At 40.3% G+C, this 24,615-nt stretch overlaps 1 protein-coding gene across 1 annotated transcript in view; it reads left to right on the top strand.

Moving 5' to 3' along the window:
* Window positions 1-422: 422 nt before the first annotated feature.
* The window catches only part of LOC115600463, a 39,354-nt gene continuing 15,161 nt past the window's right edge, over window positions 423-24,615 (top strand). Inside the window, exons 1-3 of the mRNA XM_030469509.1 lie at window positions 423-555; window positions 736-1,009; window positions 1,453-1,516. Of these exons, the coding sequence (XP_030325369.1) occupies window positions 423-555; window positions 736-1,009; window positions 1,453-1,516 (471 nt within the window). The remainder of the gene's footprint in view (window positions 556-735; window positions 1,010-1,452; window positions 1,517-24,615) is intronic.

Below are 24,615 nucleotides of genomic sequence, written 5' to 3'. Positions count from 1 at the left end.
ACTTACTTCAGGAAATAAAAGATTAAATTAAAAAAAAAAATCTTGCCTTGAGTGCAGTTTCATCTTGAACATAGCCATGGAGACATAGTAAGATGGGAAGATTTGTCCTAGGCTCACACTTTGGGGGGGGGGAGGGGTAAAAGAAATTCCTTAGTTTAAAATTAATACTCTGTATTGACAAAGTCACCCTCGCTGAGTGTGGATGGAGTGGTGGTGGCATGTGGATTTCTGTGTAAGAAATTGATAGTGTCCTACTCACTGTAGCATTGAAGAGTCCCCCCTCCCCCTAAAATTAGATCTGCAACAGATCCTGGTCTGCAGCTCCTGTCTGTGACATTCCAAGTTTCTGCTATTTCAGCAACAGTATGCGTTAAGACTCCCAAGCCCAGGATAATATAAATGAGAGAGGTTTAAAACAAGCGATGGAGGGGCTAAATTGCTCTGTCAGGCATTCACAGCTCACCCTTCCTTCACAGGAGGGCGGTGGTTTTCACTCGTGCCTTAAAATTCCTGAAAAGCAGGGGGTCTCCCCTCCGCGAGGGGCGGTCGGCAGAGGTGAGTCCCTTTCCTCACCCGGCTGCTGGGTGTGAGCGGGAGGCAGAGGGGGGGATAGGCAAATTGCGTAGCAGGGCTAGGTGGGTTTCCATGCTAAGCACAGCAATTGCGCACGGTCCCTTACGTAACTGTCAGCTGGGGATTCCCTAGAGGGGGTCACTTTATTCAACCATTACACAGACCCCGGCCGCCGCTCCGGCGCGCCTGGGCTGCCGGTACCACCGCGACTGAGGCTGCGGCTGCGGCAACAGCTAACGCGGCGGCTCCTCACAAAATGGCGGCGCCCATGGAAGCGGCAGCCCCATTTTGTGCCCGGCAGAGCCTGTCAACAAAACGCCGACTTGGCCAAGGCTGAGGAACAGAAGGCGGCGGCTCGTTTGCGTTACAGAGAGCGGAGGGAGGAGAGCGAAGGATTTCACCGCCCTCCTGCCGCCGAGAGGAGACTTTCTATCAAGTGTGCGCGTTGGGGGAGGGAGAAGAGGGAGGTGAAGGGGGACGCGAGCAGCCAGCGAGTCAGAGGCTGCCTTATCCCAGTGCGGAGCTGCCGGAGCTGCGGCGCGGGGGAGGGGAAGGCGAAGGCAGACGCAGACGGCCTTGGCGCGGCTCCGCCGCTCGCCGGGGCCCAGCTCGCTGATATCCGAGGGCTTCGGAGGCGGGGGACTGCGGGAGCGGGCGGCGGTGCGGAGCGGGGCCGGGAGGGTCGCGTCGGGCGCCGGAACCCGGGACTGCCCGGGAGAGGGGCGCTGCTCTCCGCTCTCGCCCTCCTGCGCAGCCCGGGCGGACGGGACCCTTCCTGTCGGATTCCGACCAACGTGTAATGAATGCCAGGACGATCTCGCTCCTTATGTAGCTAACTAGGTCACTGTCAGCACTTAATTACTGTTTGTTTCATTTTAGTGCGTGCCTTATGAATAAACCGGCTATTAGGCTGATGCTTCAAGTAACACTATCCAGCACCAAGGTACAAAATGTCTGTATTGGACTCTGCTCTTGTGATGCCAGCTTGATAATAATTACTGCTTTACATTAACGATGTCTGGGTTCTCGGAGCTTGCTTCTTCAGCTTTATAGCTGGAATAGTTGAAAATCCCCCTTGATAAGGTTATGAAGCTGATATTAGTATTTACGCCACCGGTATTTGTTTTTATATTGACGGGGGCTCCTCTCTTTTTTGAAGTAGAGAAAGGGCTTGTGAATCAAGACCTTTTTAAAAATTTGTCTTATGTGCATGGATTTTGATGGTATTAAATAAAGGTAATGACCTGTTTCTGTGATAATTTTTAAATGTAAAAAAATTCGTTACATTTAGGAATTATGAAATATCTCTTGTTGCATATTAAATAGTCAAAGAGTAATGTGGGAGAAAAGCAAAAAAAAATCCTGATATTCCGAAAAAAAGCAATGTTTTTCTGGGGCTCTGTATAGTACCTGCAATTGGATTTTACTCAAATTCTAAAATAAAAACCTCTACTCATACAAGCTGCTTATGAAAGTTACCATATACAGTGAATACTGGCGTGTAAATGTTACCTGCAGAATGAGCATTCTTGCAGGCAGTGCACATTCAGTAACTGAATTGTCACTTAAGTAGTGATAGGGTGTGTATTTGTTTGTATTTTTTGTGTGTGTGTTGGTTACTATTTTAAGCTATAACTGCAGTAAGGGAATCTTGTGTTCCAATAGCTGTATCCTGTGTTGCAGTTTCAAGCGTCTTTCTTGAATCTTTTAATACTAAAATTTTGTGTTGACTACCTGCCTGCCAAGCTGCTGCTGCTATCCAGAGAGCAGGCCACAATTGCTCTTGTCAGTGTGCCACTAATTCTGCATTTGCTTTCTGGTGGGTGAAATATTCTTGCTCATTTCCGTTTTCATTTCTGCTTGTGCTGATCTTGAATTGCAGCAACATTACATTTTGATTACAGTAACTAGGATCACAAGCTATATGCTACTTATATTAAACAGTAAACTGTAAATCCTTAGAAACTGAAGTTAGTGTGTTTTATTTGTTTGTGTGTATGTGCCTTTGTGTATATATTTGTTTTTAGAAAATGCAGCCTATTAGATGGACTAGAGAAGACAATAAATTCACTCTTAAGACTGCAGACAGTAGTATATAATGTAGGTGCACTGTGAAAAGAAACCCGGGGATGACAGGATGAGCATCTGATAGAGCAAAAAAGGTCAGACAGCCAGAGGTAAATTTCATTGACATTCATCTAAAATTTTTTTAATAAAAAATGTTTATGTGTTGGACTTAACTGCATATGTTATGCTGAAAGACTTCATTGTTTGCATAGCTTGCTGTGACAAGTGTACACCTCAACAAGGCACATTTACTCAGCAAGGTATTATTAGTCCTACCCCTTCTTAATGAATAATACTTAAACATTTTTATTATGTTTTTGTATGCTAGCTTATTTTAAAGATGCTGCTACTTTCTAAAGACTAAGTAACTCATCAGTAGTACAGTATTACATCATAAATTAGAGGTCTTATGCATGAAATGAAATGCTGAAATGCTAAACAGTACAGCAGTGATGGGAATGCAGATGTACAATATAACAGGCTACTCCTGTAGCCAATTTGTAGAGTTTCCACTGCAGTTAGAGGAACTCAACTACCACAGCAGGCTTGATTTAAATAAAATTTTGAAAATTTAAAATTGTTTTATGTTGAAAAGAACCAAAGTCTTAAGTTGTTTATTGAATTTACTTAAGATACTTCCCTCCTAAATCTCCTAATGTGTTGTGTGCCTTCCCTATTTCAACTTATTTTTATGGTACTATTACTCAGGAAATGGAAGAAAACACGGGCTACATAAACGTTTATAAATACTCAAGGTAATTGATTAAACACTTTGTAAAAATTTTTTCTGTAGTTAGTATGCTTTTTTAATACTTGCTGTGCTTCACAAAGGTCCACCTCCGAATAAATGAATTTTATGATAAGCTAAACTTTAAAGACACTTCAAAGTTTAGGCTTTCTCAGTTGTGCAATGAAGTATGAAACGTGAAGCAGGAAAACCCTAAATGCAACTGAAGGAGAAGTAAAAGTAAATACATAAAAGCACTCCCACTTCATTTCAAAAGTGTAGTACTTTTGAAATCATGATTCTTCTCTAGGTCCTGACTTACATGTTCTGAACACTTGAGGTTGGCAATACTTCAACAGTAAGTTTAGAAAGCTTGTCAAATTCATATCCTTTTCTTCTAGGCAAAAAATACTTGCTGCATGTCTGAAGTTACCATACATGTAATGCAGATAAGGGCTTCAGTGTCAGAAAATATTTGCAGGTTCTAACAAGTATTGGTCTGCAGCACAGGAGTCACACGTGTCCTGGCAGCAAACCAATGCGAGTTTTTAAAAAAGAAAATACGTATATTTGCACCTAGTAAATCACCTGTTTCATAGATTACTTTTGTGATTACCTCTGTGTTTGTGTGATCAGGTGGATAGCACACTTTCCCTGCCACTGTAGCTGTGCATGTTCCCTGAAATAGCACTAGTGTGATTCATGGTTTTGGTTTGCATGTGTGAAAGTTTGATTGAGATGCAAAACCAAGTTCTTCTGAATGTTTAAAAGGAACAGTGCTCAGAAATATGGAAAGTATCAGGTTAAATTTAGCTCAGACTTTTAAGGGTTTTTGTGGGGTAAGACTGATGGCATCACGAGTGGGGAAGGTCTAGTTAAAAGAAAAACCAAACCTAGTAACTTCATAGTGTTTGTTAGAAGTCTGGTGAGATGCTACTAGAGGAGAGCTTTTAGTATTACAGGTCTGCCAGCAGTATTTACTTGTCACGTGGCAGTGTCTCATCTTTATATTTTTACCAATTCAAATGGCAGTCAACGGTAGCTAAAAATATGTAGAAATTTCTCTGAGTAAGCGGTTGCCTTAGTTAACTTTTATATAGGCATAAATGAAAAGGGAAGTAGTTTGTGCAACTGTGAATGTGGGGACAGACAATACATGTGACAATTTATGCATCTCAATATAATACGTGCTGCAAAGATTTTCTGAAAACTTAAGTGAAATAAATACTGATTAAATATAATTAAAATGAAACAATCTATTGAAACTTCCCAAGCAAGTCAAATACTTAAAAGCAATGAAAGCACATGAATAGCCATAGATGAGCTTTTGAAGGAGAAAATTTGTTGTTCTTTCATTATGATTCTCTGTCTGCTGGTGATCTACTTAACGTGGATTTGGTCTTAGAGACTGCTGATAGATGAGCTGCATTGCATTGCATGCTGTTGTGTTGCTCAGATAAAAGGAAGTATCACTATTTTGAGAGCACCTTAAAGGAAAGAGAAGTCTCAAATTTACTACATTTATTGAATGCTGATGGGAACTTGAAAAATCTCACTTAAAGCATTGAATTTAACCTTGTTAACTACAGTAGTGTCTAATAAAGAAAAAAAAAAGTTAGTGAGAAAGAGTTTTTGAAGCTGCTTACATATAAAGGGATATCAAATGTAGTCAAGTATCAGTTCTTGTTGCTTGCAGTAACATGATAGCATTTGAAGCTTTTAAGGGAATATGTGGCTCTGTTCGTCTCCAGATATAAAAATGTTTGTCAGGCTGAGCTGCTGCCACTTCTGAGTTTTGAATCCTAGTTTAAGATGTGACACTTACGCAGAATCATGTTGCAAACCTAGGATAACCAAAACTGCTTTGGAAAAAGAAGAAAGAGTGTTATATATGCTCCTGAATTTTCCATCAATTCTTGATCTTGGAGCTTCCTGAGCTACCAGGATCACTATGTTTAAGAGCAACTGATGCACAGAGCTGGGGCAGTGTCTGCTCCTGAGCTAAGATGTACCGAATGCTGTTTAGAGAAGAGTGTGCATGATCCCTTAACCCTCTGCAAGAGGCAAAAGTAGAATCTGTGAGTGTCGGGGGTAGCAGTGCTAAAACGTGTTGTGCAAACCAGTCAGCTCAGCCTTGTCCTTATCAAGCTTGTGTGCAGAGCTGGGGAAAGGTCTCGCCCCACTCGGACTCTCTTGGAGTCCTTTGCATGTGTTGGAGAGCAGAAGTTGGAGTGTTTCAGTCCTGCTGAGGAAGGGAAAAGGGAGATGGAACAAAATGTAGGCTCAGGCTAGGGAGTGAGGGGAGTCTGATAATTTTCAGTCGGGCAAACCTCCTCTGTAGGGAAGCTTTCAGTAGTGTTGCAGAGAACTTCTGCTTCAGATATGCAGCTCCTTCTATGCAGTTATTGTACATTTTGTTTTCATCTTTTGCCGATTCAGGAATATTTGGTACTGCAGTAATGCACACTTAATTTGTAATATTTAGGCTTTCTTTATCATTGTAAGTACTTCAGTTCTGTCTCTTGAACACAAACTTCCAGTGACTTAAGTCAGGTGCTGCACTGGGAACTGCTGGTAGTGAGTTCCCCAGTGTAAACAGGAGTGCCCTGAGCCTGCAGTATTGTCTCTTGGAATGAAACTTCTTCCTGTGTCATTTCATCCTTCATCGAGTTACTCTAGTGTTAGTTTACAAAGTCAAAATAGATTTTTTTTTTTCTTAAGCTTCAGGTTTAGCTAGATTGATAAGAGAAGTAAAGGAAGCCTGTCTGTGAGTGAAATCCTTCGAATATTGTGTTTGATCTGTTACCGCTGCTTTAATACATCTGGGCTCGTTCTTCACTTTGCTTTAGGAAAATGAAATAATGTCATAGTTTTGTCCTTTGAGAGGCTGCCAAGCCTATTACAGAGCCCCCATTGCGTTCCTTTGGAATTAGTTGTGCTTTGCAAGTATGAAAATGGAGCTGTATGTCCATGATCCAGGCCTCTGTGTCATGTTTGCAGTACTATACAGAAATGATAATGCGTATGTGATAGCAAAGGTTTCCCCATGTTGCACTATGCAATCCTCTCCTTTTGCCAGAGTATGCTAATTAAGACTTCAAAGATGGTTTTAGGCACATTTTCTAAAAGTTTGGCTGCAGCCAAGTTCATATCAGGATCTATTTACTTATTCCTTGAAGAAAATATGTAGACATTTGATTTTTTTTTTTAAATCTGCCTGCTCCTGACTTTAAGTAGAAGTTTAATAGCTTCTCTCTGCATCTGAACATTAAAATTATGTATAATTACATACAAACACTAACATATAAACATAGAAAATGAGGGTTGAAAAATTCAGTGCTCATTACTTAAGAGTTTTCCATTCGTGTGACATCATGCATGTGTGTTATGTTTGGTCCTTAATTACATGACCAGTTTTTTTTTTTTTAATGCACCATCCTTCAGTTTGAGATTGATACAGATTTCTGAATTAAAAAAAAGAGGTTGCCTCTGTATCTGCATGATGTTTAAATGTTTATCTGAATACAGATTTTTTTTTTCATTGTCTTACAGGCTTTTCTATAGTAATCATTAAGAGAGTATCTGAATGTACATACTAATACGTTCATAAAATTCAGAGCTAGCAGCATTATCATCACTATAATGCTGAGAAGAGGAAGGCATAGAGGGTAACAATGCAAAAATGGCTGTTAATTTGGGGTGTTCTTAATTGAATGAAAGCACAGTTTCAGTTGATATAATTTACAGGTTATTTGCGATGAGAGGTAGTTCAGTAATAGGAGTGCTAGCCATAACTTCAGAGTCTTATTCAGCCATGGTCTTTTTCAGTAACTTGTGCATACATACTGTGGTTCTGTCTGCATTATTAGAGCTTTCCTTGTGCAAGATTATTGTGATGCTCTGTTGATAGAAACATTGACAGTGCTCAGAAGCTGCAGTCAAGGAGGTTGTTTACATATGGCAGATACTGCTTGGTATTTCTGTGTGTAATTCCCAGAGACCTGCATTTGGAACTCAGGAAAAGAGAAATACTTCCTCAGAGGCCATCAGCTCAGTGCAAGTAACTATCTGCTTTGTATAAATCCTTGATAAAGACAGAAATTAAAATGGAGTATACCCAACAGGATGCAATTGCTTCATGCTCCCAACATCACCCATCCCTCCCCTGCTGACTCTTAGGGCTGGACTGGGTGCCAGAAGAGGGAGCACAGAGCACAGTCTTCAATGCAGTCACCAGTGCTGCCTCAGGTGGGGGTGACTGCTAGGACCAACCTGCAGCATTGCTGATGCCACAGAATATTCAGAAAACCCAGCTTCTAGTGCTGAGGTTTTTGGTTTTGTTTTTTATTTTAATTTATTTTGCCACGCATGTGCATCTTGAGATTCAAAAGCGTACTGCTTTATCATTCTGTAGGAAAACTGCCCAAAAGGTATATCACTGATTCAAGACTACTCTCCCATTATATTTCAGATTCTCTCTTCAAAGTAAAGATCTTTTCAAGTATGGTAAGAGGGCTTTTTCGGTACTTGAGTGAAAATGGGAGGCTTTTTCTCCCCCATTTTAATCCTTATATTCTTGTTGAAAATTTCTTTTGAAAACGTCATATTGAGGCAGGCACCTGGCCTGGTAAACTTCATCCCAAGTAGTTTTAAGTTTGGGAAAAAACCCCACAGAGTGTCTTCGGTTATTTCTTCTTATAAGGTGTCTCAGATCTTGAAGTCCTATCAAAATTAAATCCTGAAAACATATCCTAGTAGATATTTGGCTCTGTTTGCATTTATAGTCTCTATATGCAATGTGATTGCAAAGCATCTGAATACTGGGCTCAAAGAGAGGAAGTCATCTATCCAGTGCTATTCTCAGCTCATACCAGTAATGCTAATTACTTCGAGTGACACTGCCCAGTACAGAGTCAATATATGAAAAGAGGGTAGCAAGTCCTTGTACTGTAATCCAGGTAGTCATAATGATCTTCACCGTGATGATTTTGGCTTCCTCAAATGGGCATAGAGCTCTGAACAGCTGAAGCAACTGTGTTGTGTTAGGTACATTAACTGGGCCTTGGGTAGTATCCAAGCTGTATCCCTTTGCTAGGCAAAGCTGTGGTCACTGCATTCAGCTCTAACTCTTGCTACAGCATCTCAGTCCAAGACTGGAACAGTTTGATCAGCTAACTGGATGTCCTGGGAGAACTCCCAAAGGATTATAGTTGCTAATAATCAGAAGCTCAAGGGTTTCTGATGGTTTCATTGCTAGCCTAGTAGGTACTGATCACTATATTCTTTTTTGTTTGCTTGATTGTTTAATTTTTAAGACAGGACTGCCTGATGAATGGGTAGTGAGCATAATGCTAAGAGCTTTTTTGTCCTAACTGTGGTACTACTGCCTTCAGTTAGGTAGGAGAATGACTGAAGAGTTTTACACAGCTGCTTGGTTTATTTGTCCTTACCTCGTCTCCATCCCATCCTCACAAAATGTCTTGTAGCAATGTAATGAGAACACAGAGGGCTACTCCATGGTCATATGCCTCTGTTTGAGGGGGTAGGGGAGAAACCCACCAAAAAATTCTCCAAAACAAAACCCAAACTCAAACCCCTATTGTTGAGAGGAAAGGAAGATTTTCCAGTTCCTTTCATACAATTTTTTGTAAGTATGATTACTGTAGAATTGGGAGCCAATTGAGAGAATTGGCTTGAAGTTAATAATACTGTTCTATTAAAAAATTCTTCATTAAATGCTCCACTAGTTATTTGGATGTTATACTGAACATTTCTTTCAGTAAAGGGTCACCAGAAGTCTGCTTTTTGATGCTCTTCTGTACCTGGGGAAAATGCAGAAAGAAAACTTGGGTTTTGTTTGTTCTTGCTGGTTTTGATGGCAAATTTTAGCTCCTGGGTATCAAAGTTAGTGAATCTAACTTCTTCTGTATGCCTGCAAGTGTTTCAGTGCCAGCTGGAGAGAAACAGGCAGTTTTCAAACAAATCATTGAAGCAGCTTCAGTATTCTTCAACATCTTTTCATGGAAAGCGAGGGGATGTGATGTTTGCAAATTTTTGAAGGAAAAATTGGCAGGATTTTAGATGGCCTTTTAGGTAGTCCAACAGATCCTCCCCTGCCTTGGTAGATGACAGAACTCCATCACAAACAATATGCTGTGCAGTCTCTGGCCTAGAAAGCTGCCGTGCACACTTAAAAGACCACAGCTCTCCAGGATAGAATGTCTCCACTTCTCTTCAGGTGTCCTGAAAATGGCTAGTCCTACCTGATGAACTTTTGAGCAACTGATGTCATCTACCTGGACTCGTGCAAAACGTTTGACACTGTCCTGCATTACATTCTGGTAACTAAGCTAGAACAACATGGATTTGATGGGAACCAGCTGGATGGTCACACTCAAAAGAATTGTGGTCAGCAGCTTGATGTCATAATGGCCACAAGTCTTGAGTGGCATTCCTCACTAAGTGCAACTTAGTGCAACCTCAGCAAGTTTATTGATGATACCAAACTGTGTGATGAGGTAAACATGATAGAGGAAAGGGATTCCATCCAGAGGGACCTTGAGAGGGGTGAAAGGAGGGGTTTATGCAAACTGCATGAAGTTCAACAAGGCCAAGTGCAAAGTTCTGCACCTGGATCAGGACAATCCCAGACACAAATACAGGCTGGGTGGAGACTGGATTGAAAGCAGCTCTGAGGAGAAGGACTTAGGGGTGATGGTTGATGAGAAGCTCAACGTGAGTTATCAATGTGTGCTTGCAGCCCAGAAAGCCAGGTGTATCCTGGGCTACATCAAAAGAAGCATAGCCAGTCGATGAAGGGAGATGATTCTGTCCCTTGGCTCTTGTGAGGCCCCACCTGGAGTACTGTGTCCAGTGTTGGACCCCCAGCACAGGAAGGACACAGAGCTCTTGGAGTGAGCCCAGAGGAGCGCCACAAAGTTGATCATAGGACTGGGGCACCTTTCCCATGGAGACAGGCTGAGAGCTCTGGGGTTGTTCAGCCTGGAGAAGAGAAGGCTTTGGGGAGATTTTACAGTGGCCTTCCAGTACCTGAAGGGGGCCTACAGGAAAGTGAGGGTCTTTTCACAAGGGCATGTAGTGATAGGACAAAGGGCAATGGGTTTAAACCAGAACACGGGAGATTTGGATTAGATATTAGAAGAAATTACACTGGAACAGGTTGCCCAAGGAAGTTGTGGCTGCCCCCTCCCTGGAAGTGTTCAGGTCCAGGTTGGATGGGACTTTGAGCAACCTGGTCTAGTGGGAGGTGTCCCAGCCCATGCAGGGGAGTTGGCACTAGATGATCTTCAAGGTCCTTTCCAACCCAAACCACTTTTTCTATGAAAAAGTTCCTCATAAGTGTTCACTTTGTCCAGTGCCACAGCAGAATATTGCTCATTGGGTGTTAGGAACAAATTTAAAAATGAGCAAAAGCAAAGCCACCAATCAGCAAAAGTACTTTGTATTAATTAGCTACTTCCTTAGTGAATCTTGCTGATCTTAGTAAGAGGTAGCAATAACTATTAAAACCCACAGCCTTGTCAGTGCAAATGAAGTTATGGGAAGTTTATCTCTGGGAAAGGAAATAGTACATAGGCAGGTGCACGTGCCTGGGTGTGGCAGGAGGAGACACCATGGCAGGACAGCTATCTAGAGTGGCACATTTTGAGCATAAACTATCAAATGCAGCACTGTACCAGCCTCCCTGAATTCACTGTCCTTGATGTTGGTGCCCTCCACATATCAGTGAGAGAACAGGAGCTTTTCAAGTCACAGATCTCATAGCTGCTTCTAGGACCTGAACTCAAATACCTAAAAAGGGTTTTTGTCTGTAAGGAAGTCTGTTGGAAATGGAATCCAGGAGCTGAGAGGCGTTCCCTAGAAATGTTGGATCATCTCTCAAAACCAGAGTCGTAGTATTCTGTGTAACGTTTTATGGGTGATAAAAGTAGTCAGGACTTAAGTCCTGAGAAATAGTTCTCTTTATCATGCTTTGCTCATGTCAGAAGCAATTTGACAAAGCTGCTGGCAATTCACTACTCAAGCCACAGTAGGTAGAAATACTTGCAAAGAAACTCACCAGTTCAGTTCATATTCTGCAGCAGTGTTGCCAATTAATTTTTAGTGAGAGTTTGGTATTTTAAAATACTTCATATATATCTTGATCTGTAAAAAAAGGACCTTTCAGTGTTTTTGTGGAAGTGGAAGAAAGAAGTAGATCATTACTATGCATATGTAATCTTTTGTCTGAATACAAGACACAAGTTACAGTTCGGATGTTTGCACTTCTAGTGTTTGATGACAGAATTTATCTACCCAGAGTTGTCTTCCTCATATTCCCTGATGCCTCACTTACACAAGAAATAAGGGTGTGTGTGGAGAAGAGGTATGAGCATTGCAAGCAGCTGATATTCATATTCTTAGTTTGCACATCAGTCATCAAGTGCACTGCAATTTCAGTACAACTTCACAGTGGTTTGCATGTTTTTTTAAAAACATTTTATGCTTTGCAGTGGTTATTTACCTGACAGAGATGAACAGTAAAGTTTTGTTGTTTGAACTTTTGCCTGCCTAATTGTAACGAAAGAAGTCCAAGCTATGCAGACAGATTTTGTTGAAAATAAAAAATAGAGCTAGCAATTTACACAATCTACAGGAATGACATGTCATTACCACAAACTAGATACTATAGGAAATAGCTCTTGAATTGTGTGCCAGATTATGTATTAAGAATGCTTACCCTAATACATAAAATTAATTGGGGACAAAATTTTCTGTGCACTTTAAAGAGCTCCTTAAACCTTTAAGGTGGGGAAGAAAAATTTAACAGACAACTCTTAGCTCCTTTATTGGACAAGTTTTGATACTAAAGCTCAAATCTCCTCAAAATACGGAATGTAATAGAATAATAGCAGCAGAAGAGCTTTTTACAGCTATGCACTAAATACTGAAACCAATGGGAAGTCCTGGTACCACTGCTAGTGCTTAGGTAACAGCAAGCTGTTCCACAGTCAGTTTGATACAGTTTAAGCTGGTGCTGCTTCCAGGCAGAAACACATCATGCACCTTCATCCTCTTCTTTCTTCCTCTTGGCATTAGCATTCACACAGCTGTACTGTAACCTAGATAAAGATTAATTCAGCTAAAAAAAATGACAGGATAAGAAAGTTATCTTTTAAAGAGACCTGTTACCTAAGAAGATTCACTGTGTGAAGGGCAGTGCCAGTGCAAGACAAGGTGAAATAAGTAGTTCAGGAAATACAGGACTCCCTCTTCCTTTTTTCCACCTTCAAGAGTTCCAGCATCCACACCATTCAGATATCAACAGCAGGACAAAGCACTGTTCCTCTTGTTCATGCTGGTTAGGGAGCCAAAGAAACTTGATTTCAAGGCAGTTAGGTGCTGCTACCAGTTCCTTGTTTCTCTTTTAAAAGGATGCTGAAGATAGGATTTCTGATAACATATTTCCTCTACTTTGCTTAGCGCAGTTGCCACAGGCATTTTGAAAAGGGTGCACCTGCCTGAATATTTAACTGTGCTCTTTATTTCTTTTTCAGGGCAGGTGGGATACAACTGTCATCTTGTGGTATTTGCAGGAGAACAGAAATAGAAACTGGACTTTCATTTTACATGCAGCATGTCTATGTGAGATGGACACAGGCACCACAGAAATTAGTTAGATAAAGCATTTTGGCTGATACCCACCCTGTTATATTTGCCTTCTGTTGTCTACTTTGCCTTTGTGCCACAGAACACTGCACTGCATCCAAAGACTTAAAATTTGGAGTCTGCAGGCCTTGGGGATGGAGGGAGAGTAAGCCTGAATATCCATACAGAGCCATATATGCTGGATGTTTTCAAGACAGAGATTTGGAAATAAGTTTCTGTTCTTCATGCATAAAGAATCAGAAGATAAAGCCTTTTAGACCACGAATATCAATATTTAAATTTTATATACATAAAATTTATAAATATATAAATTTATAAAATTTATAAAATTTTATATACATAAAATTTATATACATATTCTACACCCCCCATACTTTTCTGTGCACAGATTTTGAGATAAATACGTATATGAAATAAATTCCACATCTGAAATAGTGCAAATATGGGAGATTGCTGGAATGGCTGTGCTTCCTGTATGTCTTCATACAGATGAGCAAAACAAAGGATTCATACCACAGGCTTAATTTTGGCAAGATTAATGTTTTCTGTCAACATTAAACTGAATGTTGAAGTGCTGAAGTACTGAGCTGTCTCTCCCTGACTTTCCAAAATTCTGCACACCTGTAGAACCATTGGTTTTAATTTCTGAGAAATCTCATCCATTTTAGCTTTCTTGCCAGCTTTTACTTCCTCTGCCTCCTCTTCATAACACTTTGGCACTGGATCTACAGCATGTCAGTGTGGAGATTCATGACTCCCCAAAAGTACAGGGGGAAGAATGAAATGGCATTTAATCCCAAATTATAATTTTATGCTCTAAACAGTAAAGTTAACCAAGTGAAAAATAAGTACAGACATTTAAGTCTTGATTTTCAGTTAGAAACCCTCTCCTTTCCCATGTCAATCATATGCTATGCTTTAGAAAAACAGGGTGAGAGGGAGTTCCTTTAACATCTCATAGTGGAAGTTTCACCACTCCAGGGATGGGAAAAGGTTGGGCTGAAGCCCAGAACAATGCAGCAACATCAGCCTCACCACCTCCTCTGTCTTACTTCAACAGTTATGGGCTTGGCTTTTGTGGAATAACACAAGGGCTTGTCATATGTTACAGTCCCAGTACAGGTATGGCCCTTGAACTGCTTGTGAGACTTGGGAAATTCCAGCAGGAAAAGTCCAAAGCCTCTGCATCTGACGTAAGAAGAAACACCATGCAGTTTAGACCTTGGGTCAGCCTCAGAGCAGCCAAAGTTAAACAAATTCATGTTCTTCACTGTATAATTTTTTTTTTCCAATAAGACATTAGAGAAAATGTTCTATATTATTATGTAAGCTAGAGCAGAGGATGTGGAAAGTCAAGAATGGAAATTAAGAAACAAGGTAACTTATCTGTCCCTCATTTTAAAAGTAAATTTTTTTCAGATTTTAGCTACAAAGCTCATGCTCTTCCTACCCAGCTGTTGTATTTCTCATGCAACTGAGAAACAGTATATAAAGCCCTGGGTTTTATGCTAGAATTTCTCTTTCACTTAGCTGTAGTTTCCTTCTAAACCAGGTCCTGTTTCAACATTTCATGTAAATTCAAAGGAGCCAGGTGCTTCAGAATTGCTGTGAATGACCTGAGAGGGCAGTATCACATTTTTCTCTTAAATGTAATTGTTGATGCCTCACATGCAGTTGATGTGCATTAAAAGTTTTTCATTTCACCTAAAATGCTCTTAATCCTCTTAATTTACTTACTGTTTCGCCAAATATTTTATTAAAGTTTTATCTGCTTATAATGCCCTCAAAAATTCACAGCTATTTATTAAATATGGAGACAGTGTTTTATTAAACATGATTCTTGAACATGAACTGTTTTCATACAGTGTATTGTTCAATTTCACATTAACTTACCTAAAACCCCCAAAAAAGCCTTAACTTTATATTCAATAACATTATGGGCTTATTAATTTATAAAGTTGTGCACACAGATAACTGAAGGTGCTTAGCTTAAGAATGCAAATACTTCTTGGTAAAGACTATTTGTCATATTCAGGACCTACTATTCCCAATAAAGTGTCATGCTAATCTGAGTCTTACTGCAGTAAAAAAGAAAAATATTACTTTATTTTTTATTTACAGCTGAGGTTAGCCATATTTCCTTTGAAGAAAATCACAGCAACTAGACTTGAATAGGTTAGCATGGTTTAAGAGGAAAATCAGGATTTTTTAAATGGCCCATCTGATGAACCTGGCTGCGTTTTCCAGTAGCAGAGGGCCACACAGAGCCTGTATTCTCTCTGCTTGCTACAAAGCCCAAATTTGGTATCCTTTAACATTCATGGTATGATATTTGTTGATGAGGAGAGCAAAGGGAACATCCTGAACTTGAAAAGCAGCAGTTTCCAAAGGAATGGGATTTCTAGTCTGAAGGAAAAGAAAATATGTGCCCTGATAAAACACTTATAATCAGGGCTGCATAATACCCAGCTTGTAGGTGAAAAACTTTAAGCACATTATTTTGCCCCAAATAGTCCTGAAGCTTGTCTATGATGCTTGAAAATCCTTTCTAGTAGTCAGTAAGTAGGAAAATGGACAATTTTGTTAGATGTCTTACCTACCTTGTACAGAGGAACAGAATAATTGCCCTGGAATAGGAACTGGAAATTGGAGGAGTGAGTGTGAGCTCTCAGTCTAGTGAAAAAACTCTTGTACAGAGAAGAGGGCCGTGGAATTTTACAAGCAGAGGTACTGCTGTCTGGAGATGCCTTGGGGCTTATAGCCTAAAATCTATCCTGTTTGGTGTTTGTCCTTTCATTTGAAATAAGATGAGAAGTCCTCTTCAGAAGAAAGAGTTCTCATTCTCCTGCTTGAAATACATTAGCTGGGAAGTTAAAGCCTGCACTGAAGAAAAGCCAGGTTCTATTTTAAGTGGCAGATCACATCTGTATTCTCCTTGTAGGATGTCTGCAGGCCCTCAGGCTCAGAGAACTTTTCTTCTTTTGAGGCAAGGAGTGCCCCAAACAATTTTCTTTCAGGGTCAGTGCTCATGTGGAGTGGCCTGCTACAGTGAATTTCAGGCAGGTAGTGAGCTGTTTTCTGTTTACTGGAGACTCAAGATGTGTACATGTGTCTGCAAGTCTTCTCCAAAGACTACTTTTCACTCAGCATCACTGTTAAAGGCTGGATCCTATTGTCTCCTGTGGAAACCAGGAGCCCAAACTGTGTTAGAAGGTGATGTGTTTCTCATAAATGTTCCATCCATCTTTTTATAACAAAGAGAAATCAGTAGCTTGAATAGCAGAATGACAGATCCAGAAGGTTATGAAAATGTCATTAAATTCAGATGTCTATGGCCACATTTAAATAGGCAGGAGCTGTGAACTGGCAAAAGCCTTCATTACTGACTCATCTCCTAAGAGGTCCTCCCTAGGGAAGCAGCTCTAACCCTCACTATATCAAGACTTTCTGGGCACATGAGATTAGCAAAGAAGCACATTGCCAAGTGAAATATGGCAACAGGGAGTTGTCTCCAGCACTGTTTCACCTTGCAAAAGCCTACACTAAGTGACTGCAAGCATGCTGCCTTTCTTATCCTTGGTAGTGATGAATCTTGGAATACCGTGTGTTCCTTGGATACTGGTAAGTGGATAGGACTCAACATGGATAGGACTGCTCATCTCCATAGCTAGCACCAACGACCTGAGAATGTCCCCTTAGTCTCTTGTCCACTCCTAGCCTCATTAGAAGTGATGAAGGTAGCACCTGTCATAACAGGCCTTGGGCATCACAGTTTTTCTAACCTCCTCATACTGTATCACATTTCTCCTAAGGATATGTTATGAGCCCTTTGCATCAGGATCACAGTTCTCCTCAGCACTACAGCTGTGTTAAAGGAGCCTTCTCCCTGAGACTCCCTGTGGCAGGTGATAAGAATATGCAGATCTTGAAGGCCAGGTGAGATTTCTGCTGTCAAGACGGTGAAAGTGCAACTCTTTATTCTTGGAAAAAACAGACTCCAGACACATGTCAACACTTGAAGCATGGATTAAGTGCAAAAAAATCCAATAGCAATTTATTGACATAGGTGAGTGGTGAGTCAGCTAGGGAAGGTGCATTGCTGGACCTGTTACTTGTGAACAAACTGGCTGGGGATGTGGAGCTTGAGGGCAGCTTTGGCTGCAACCCTGAGACTGGATAGTTAAAAATCCTGAGATAAATGAGCCTTGACTTCCGGTGAGCAAATTTCAGCTTGTTCAAAGGATCAGCTGGGTAGGATCACATGGGAGCCAATTAGCTTCCCCTGGCAGAGCTAGCTGATCTTTAAGAGTAGCTTCCTCTAAGCCAAGAATTGGTCCATTCCAAATCACAGAAGATAAGTAAATGTTGTACAAGGCCAGTATGGATAAGCAGGACACTCTTGACTAACCTCAAATACAAACAAAGTATGCAGAAGGTAAAAACAGGTCCAGGACTACCTGAAGGGAATGTGCAGGGAAGGAATTAGTAAAGCCAAAGCTCAGCTAGTGTTGCAACAGCAAGGGATGTCATGGACAACAAAATGGGCCTCAGTAAGTATATTTGCCATCAAAATGCAGCTTGTGGAAAACGTGGGACAAGTATCCAAAGGTGCTGAGTATCCAAGGGTGATTCTGATGCCTATCAACTTTGATAGGTTGTGGTGAATGGAGACAGAAGAAAATGGCAAGTGTTACACCCACTTTCAAGAAGGCCGAGGAAGAGGATACAGGGAACTATAGACTAAGCAGTTTATCCTCAGTCTCCTCAAAATATTTTCTCCTGAAAAACATTTTTGAGCTCACAAAGGGCAATAAGGGGATTAGAAACAACTAGTGTGAATTAACCACGGGCAGACTGTGCCTGATCAGCTGTATCGGTTGATCACAGCAAGATGACTGATTCTTTGGACAAGGGAAGAGTAGTGAATGTTGTTTGCCTTGACTTTAGCTAACTTTTCCCAAGGTCTTTGATAGTATCCTGCCAGTCAAAATACTGAGATATGGTCAGGATAAGCAGATGACAAGGTGGATGGAAACCTGGCTAACTACCAGGCTAAACAGGTTGTGATTGGCAGTACAAAGTCCATCTGACAGCTGGTTGCTAGTGGCAGATTCCCTCAGGGAGGGATTCTGGGGCCAATGTGGTTTGGTGGCTTCCCTGTTAATGATCTGGACTGTGAGAGAGGGAGGGTGAACTATCAGCAGGTTTAGGGATGATGGCATCATGAGCAGGAAGAGCTGATATGCTGGAGGGCAGGGCTGTTCTCCAGAGGAACAAGGATGAGCTGGAGGAATGGTCAGGAGCCTTACCAAGCTCAGCAAAGACAAGTGAGAAGTCCTGGATTAGGCATGGACTAACCCCCTGCACTTGCACATTTTGGAGGTTAACTGTGGAACATTTGAGGTTCTGGTGGACACACTGAGCATGAGCTGGCAGTTGTGGCAAACAAGGTCAGCCTCATCCTGGATCATATTGGCAAGATGTAACCAGCAGGAGCAGAGAAATAATTGGTCTCCTCTTCTGGGCACTTGTGAGGCTGCTTCTGGAATACTGTTTTTTGTCTGCCTGAGACAAGGCATTGATATACTGTTGTGAATGCAGCAGGAGTGTCATTAAGATCACACAGGCTGAAGCACAAGCATATGGGGAGAGCATAGTGGGGAGAATATACAGAAGAGATTCAGACTCTTATTGGAAGTGTGTGGTGATAAGGGAAGAGCTAATGGACAGAAGCTGCAATACAGGAAATTCTGCATGTAAGGAAAAAGATTTTCATTGTTAGAGTGGTCAGATGCTGGGTTTTCAATAGATTTTGTGGAATATATCACTCCTTGGAGATATACAAAACGTGACTGAGATACTTGCTTTAGTTTGAGCTACTTTGAATTAGAAGTTGTACTAGTTGACCTCCAGGAATCACTTCCAAGCTGTCCATCAGGGAGGCGAGGCAGAGACCAAGGGGTGGCAACAGTTTTCCTCTGCAGATCTGCTAGAACCCTTACTGCCTGCAGAGAGCTTGAGTGTCAAAGGTGAGGAGGCACTTAGACATTGCATCACCAAAAGATGGCAGCTGAGTCATGATTTTGAGGACTGCAGCTTTCAGTGAAGAATCCTAAAATCTGATCTGGATCTATTTTCAAAGAGTGGACTCTTCTGTACTGAAGAAAGTGATGTATCAGAATTGCTTTGACATTTTCCTTCCTATTGATCTATGATGAGATTGGAGGTAGTAGAAACTGGAAGATATTTTGGTGTGGCCTCATTGTTTTCAGGACTGTAAATTGTTGGTTTCCTTGTGGGTATCTTATCTGCTTAATACTGAATTTGTACTTGTCTGTAGATAGCTTGTGTACATGACTATAACTGGCATCTTTGTTACGTTAGATCCCTATTCTAACTGATGCTAATTCCCATTTCCAAACACTCCGCTTAATTTCATCCTTAGCAAAACTATATGAGAATATGATGTTGCTGCACCCACAGTGTTGTGCAGGGCTGTATGTGGAACTGTGCATTACAAGAAGAATTGCATAAAATGAAAAGCTGGCATATTAGTATCTTTCTGCTAAAAAGTACACACATTCTAAACATAGCACCTTGAAAAAAAATTGTCATCAATCTCCTTTTGCCTGTGATCAAATTCTATACATTTTATAAGAAGCAATATAAACCTATCTTATATCCCACTAAAAATTTAATGTACATGATACATATCTTCATGGAATAGATAGATGACTTTTTCTTCTTCTGGTGTAATATTTCAGTTTTATAGAATTGAGGTAAAAATATGCCAATGCTTATCTTAAAGAAAATTGACCAGCATTTTTTAACTGGCATTTTTTAACCTTTTGATAACTAGAAAGTATTACTTGTATTTTGTCATAAATCCAGCATTTTATCATTAGTTTGATAATTTCTCTATGTGACTAAATAGTTAGAATTCAAAATCTCTTTTTGCTTCAGTAGTATATTTACAAATCTATACACTGGCTTGTATTTTATTAAAAATATGGGGAAAAGGAAAATGGGATTTGCCAAATGGACAAAGGAAAAAAAAAATCAGCTTTCAACTCTTGGATTAAATTATATCACACTCTCTGTAAGAAAAATGATGTGGCTGTTCAGTTGTATTCTAGAAGAGGCTGTTTGATCAAAAAACTATAACATTTTCAGTGCTTTGAATGAAAGCCTCACTCACATGCTGGTCACAAGAATATGCTTCTACAAAAGAACTTGTAACTTGTATCTTTCCCCTTAGTTAAGAAAATAATTTGTGTTTAAATATCTTTGAAATTTCAACATCAGTCTTTTTATAAGCTATAAAGTCTATGATACAATCTGAAAACTATCAAGCATACAATCTTCCTAATGTGCCAGGACTTTGATTACATAAAAATACTTTGTTGATTCATGGTGAATATTCATAAGTGCTGTATGTATGGCATATATATGTACTGTATAAAATATCATTATCAACCCCCCCCCATACTTGTAGGAGATTTAAAAGCCACAAATTATTTCTTTCTACCTCTTTTTTTTTCTGTTTTTAATTAATGCCTGTTTTGGGCATATTATCTCAAAATAATTTCTGCTATGTTGTTGTCTCTGTGGGATCATCAATAGTTCCTCTGCAATGAGAACTTGAATATAGTCTATATTAACTACTAGTTTAGTAGTTTGATCATGTCCTGGAATATTGTTAGCCTTCGGTCAAAGTCATTGAATTTCTCTCCTGTTTTAGGCTGGGCAAAGGCAGCTGATAGGCCTGAAGTCATAGTCAATGAGGATCTGGTCAAAACAGTCAATATTGTCCATAAAGTGAGTTAACTCATTTTAAAGCAGGCATCTACTTTTAGGCAGATAAATCACTTTTTAGACTCCATTGATGTAGATACATCAACCTGGATGAGATGAATCCCACCCTTATATTCCCCTGCTGTTTCAGCTCACTTGTTTGAGAGTGACTTGAAGCAAAAAAAAAAAAGTTTGTAGTGTAGTTTGTCTGAGCCTTACTGAGTTAGCCATAAGTCACCAGCTCAGCATTGCCAGCTGCATATGGGGACTCCACTATACATGACCTCTTCATAGGCCATACATGAGTCTCTGGTGCCTCCAGTATTTAAAGTTCCTTTGTTGTTCATATTAAAAACTGACTTTAATAAAAACCATATTGATACTTCAGGAAGCTTGTTTTTTAAATAGCTCCAGAACTTTTAAATAAAGTTGGCTGACAGATTCTAAAAAATCTGCGAAGCGTTGTAAGAACTGTACCAAAACCATATCAGATACAAATTCTGACTGAACATCATTATATAATGCATGCTAAATTCTGTCCATGAATTTGTTTACTGGCATGTGAAGAGAGAAACAGCCTCATATTGTTCTGCAACTCATACCACTATGCCTCTTCTCAGGAACAGAGAGGCATGGCAAGAGTGGGTTGAAGCTGCAAATACAGTTTAGATAAATGAGAGGGAAGAAAGATGAATCTGATGAATCAGCATGCACAGGAAAGGAGGAAGTGACCCTGAAATTCTAAACCCTTCATCTTATTCCATGTTGTTTCCTCCAAACACTGTGCCCTGCCTCCCACCTCAACCAGGTTGCTCATCTAGTGTCCAATTCTGTGTCTTCCCTTTCAGGTTGCTGGCACACAGGGGAGAATAATGAAAAAATGGATGATCCAGAGCAATGGCCAGCAGTTTGTAGGTCCTCACAGCAACCACCAGTGCCATGTTTAGTAACAGACAGGGTAGCCCTTAAAGGCTTTACCTTGCAGATTGGAAACAAGCGTGCAGAGGAGGTGTCAGCAGATATTCTCCACTGGCTCTTTTTTGCTTTGCATGAATGAAGATCAAGGAAAGAAGTAAGCAGCAGCAGGAAATTTAAGAAACTGGAAGTCTGTATTTTTCTTTAATTAATCTCTGAAGTAGCACGTCATCTGGATGGGAACTTCTGTTTCCTCCTGAGAGGTCTCAACAGTCAGGTCATGGGTAGGGATTCTTCCACACCCACTCTCTCTATGCCTGAAATCCCCAAGACTGGTTATTTGTTCCTGTGCTCTGCATCCCTCTGTGTAATTCTGGATGCCCTTTGCCTGAAGGAAGTCACAGCCCAGCTCAAGGTGCAGAGGGTTCTTTAATAGTGTGGGAGGAGAAGTGGGAGTGGATTTCACAGGAACTTCTGATCAGGAAGCTGCCTAGGCAAGCTGGTGAGGAATGGCTGCATTCCAGAGGAGTTTCCTAATTGCTGTGCTACCAGGGCATGCTGGGGAGTGTATCCCAGCCAGTGCCAAATAGTCTTTAATTGAGCTGCCTTTGCTCAAGCACTTGACTGAGTGGTTGTGCTTGAAAGCTCTTTCCCAATTTGGCCCTGCAGGTGAGGCAGGGAGGGAGCTTCCCGTTGTGGGAATGTCAGTCAGGCTTAAGGGGTGAGCTAGAAGTTTCAAGCTGTATCAAAATAGTAAAGCTAGGATTTCTTACCTTATGGCAAAAGTTTAGGTTCATGGGGATGTAAGTATTCCAGTACCAACAGGTACCTCACGGGAAAATAGTGAAGCTCTGAGGCGCCTTTGACCTTCCAAAAACTGATGCAAAATAACAAAAAAGTCTGATATCTCAACATTGTGCCCAAAATAACAAGCTAAACTAGGGTTTACCCTTGTGGGGATATTTTTTCACTGTATGACTTCAATAATCTGGTTTTGCACCCCTGAGAAGCTGGTGTGCACCTGTAAGAAACTGGTGTGCTACTTGCCTTTGACTGATTGCAGTTTGGAAAATGTACAGTGTCCTTATAATACATATATATATATATAATACATACTATAATATGTAGTACAGTGGCTTTATAATAACTAAACTATACATCCTGCTTACATTGTGACATACAGTAAACCACAAATATTTGTCCCGCATTTTTTTAGTTGTATTACAGGCACTCAATACATTTATGGATTATTTCATTAAAACAGTTTGTTACTGTTATTTAAGCAAACTTCATGGGGTCTTTGCCCACGATCTTTTCTACTCTAGAAATTTGTCCTGTTCACATAAATAGGTTTGAAAGCTAGAAAAAAATGGCAAAGAATGTGAATTTACATCTTCTTTGCTGACTGCCTTTCTGTATCCTTAGGGAATTAAATTTATGAAGACAGCAGCTTGCTTATACCAAGTAGGTACTTTTGTGGGAAGAAAATAACTGTTATATATATAGGAAAAAGGCTTGTGAAGTGACAGTGTTTGACAAATACAGTAAGAATTTAAATAGTGTACCTACCAAAAATATGTCCATCATTAAATCAATATGTTAAACATAAATTATCACAGGTAATGATAGAGAGTCTGTGGTGTTTGTTAGATAAGAGATCAAAGCAGATGACCTAGAAGCTGCTTCTGTCTCTAGAAACTTTGGCTACATGTCCAACCAAGATCTATTCAAAGGAGAAAATTTTCATAACAAACTCTGCCTTGTTGTGCTGTATCAGGAGACACACGCTTTGCTAGCTGGACCTGATGGAATAGCTAATAACAGCAGGCTACTGTTCTCACATTTTCTGGTTGTTCCCTATCCTATCTCTCTCATTTGGCCTTCTCCCTCCTCCAGCCTGTTTTAGCAGCTTGCCTCTGGTCTTGCCTTGGTTTCTTTGCCAGGTCAGCTGTTGCTTGCTCTGTAGAAAATCTCTTTGTGACGTTTGATGCTTCTCCCACTTCTGTCTCCCTTCCCCTACTCTTCACTGATCACATTAGGTACTGTATTTTAAATGTCTAAGTCTGCTGAAGAAAGACAGGAAGGCCATGTTAAGTACCTAGTGTTGAATTGTTGGTCATAGCAATAGCTTCCAATGTTCCTGTATAATCACTAGGAAAAAAAAATAGACTCCTTTGAAGAGGTGGCTCCTAATAATAAAATAATATGCTTGACGTAGACAGTGTAGTATCAAAGTTTTTGGAGTAACTATAAACAAATATGACATTTTCTTGATGGACTAAAGCAGCTTCTTCAGCTGGTGCATTGCTGAAGTTTTTCAGCATTGTTCCTGAAATCTCCAGTATTCAACTGAACCTGAAATATCAGACAAATGCATCTGCAGAGAGTGACTGCATAAAATGGTGTTGGCTGGAGGAGTTTTTCAAATTAATACAAATACAAGTAGTTCTACCCTCTTGTTCCTACCCTTATTTCTGACTGACATCCTCAAGCCACAAGCATAACTCTTTGCAGTGGAATTGGTGTCATCACTGGTGACATAAGTAGTAGTCCTCCAGGAATGAATAAATAGACTGACCTTGTGTCTTGTATAATGAGTATCCTATGCAATCCTTAAGTGGCTCCATCTAAATATGATGGAATTTAGTTCTAGAAGCACTGTAGGACTGAAATAAATGATAATGTGTGGAATGTCATGATCCAGGTCTCAAAAGCATGGATCTTTTTCTCTGGGAAAAGAGTAGAGCAGTTGCATGAGACAGGAAAGAAAAGAAGAAAGGGAGTAGACATGTTCTTACCTGCGTGTCTCATTTAAAACTTTAATTTGCTTAAATTAAGCTGGAGATCTAAAATCAATATATCAAGATAGC

The sequence above is a fragment of the Calypte anna genome, chromosome 1 (genome assembly GCF_003957555.1).
Source record: "Calypte anna isolate BGI_N300 chromosome 1, bCalAnn1_v1.p, whole genome shotgun sequence".
NCBI lineage: Eukaryota > Metazoa > Chordata > Aves > Apodiformes > Trochilidae > Calypte > Calypte anna.
Note: the sequence above shows the minus strand (reverse complement) of the source record. Positions and strands in the feature narration are given on the sequence as shown.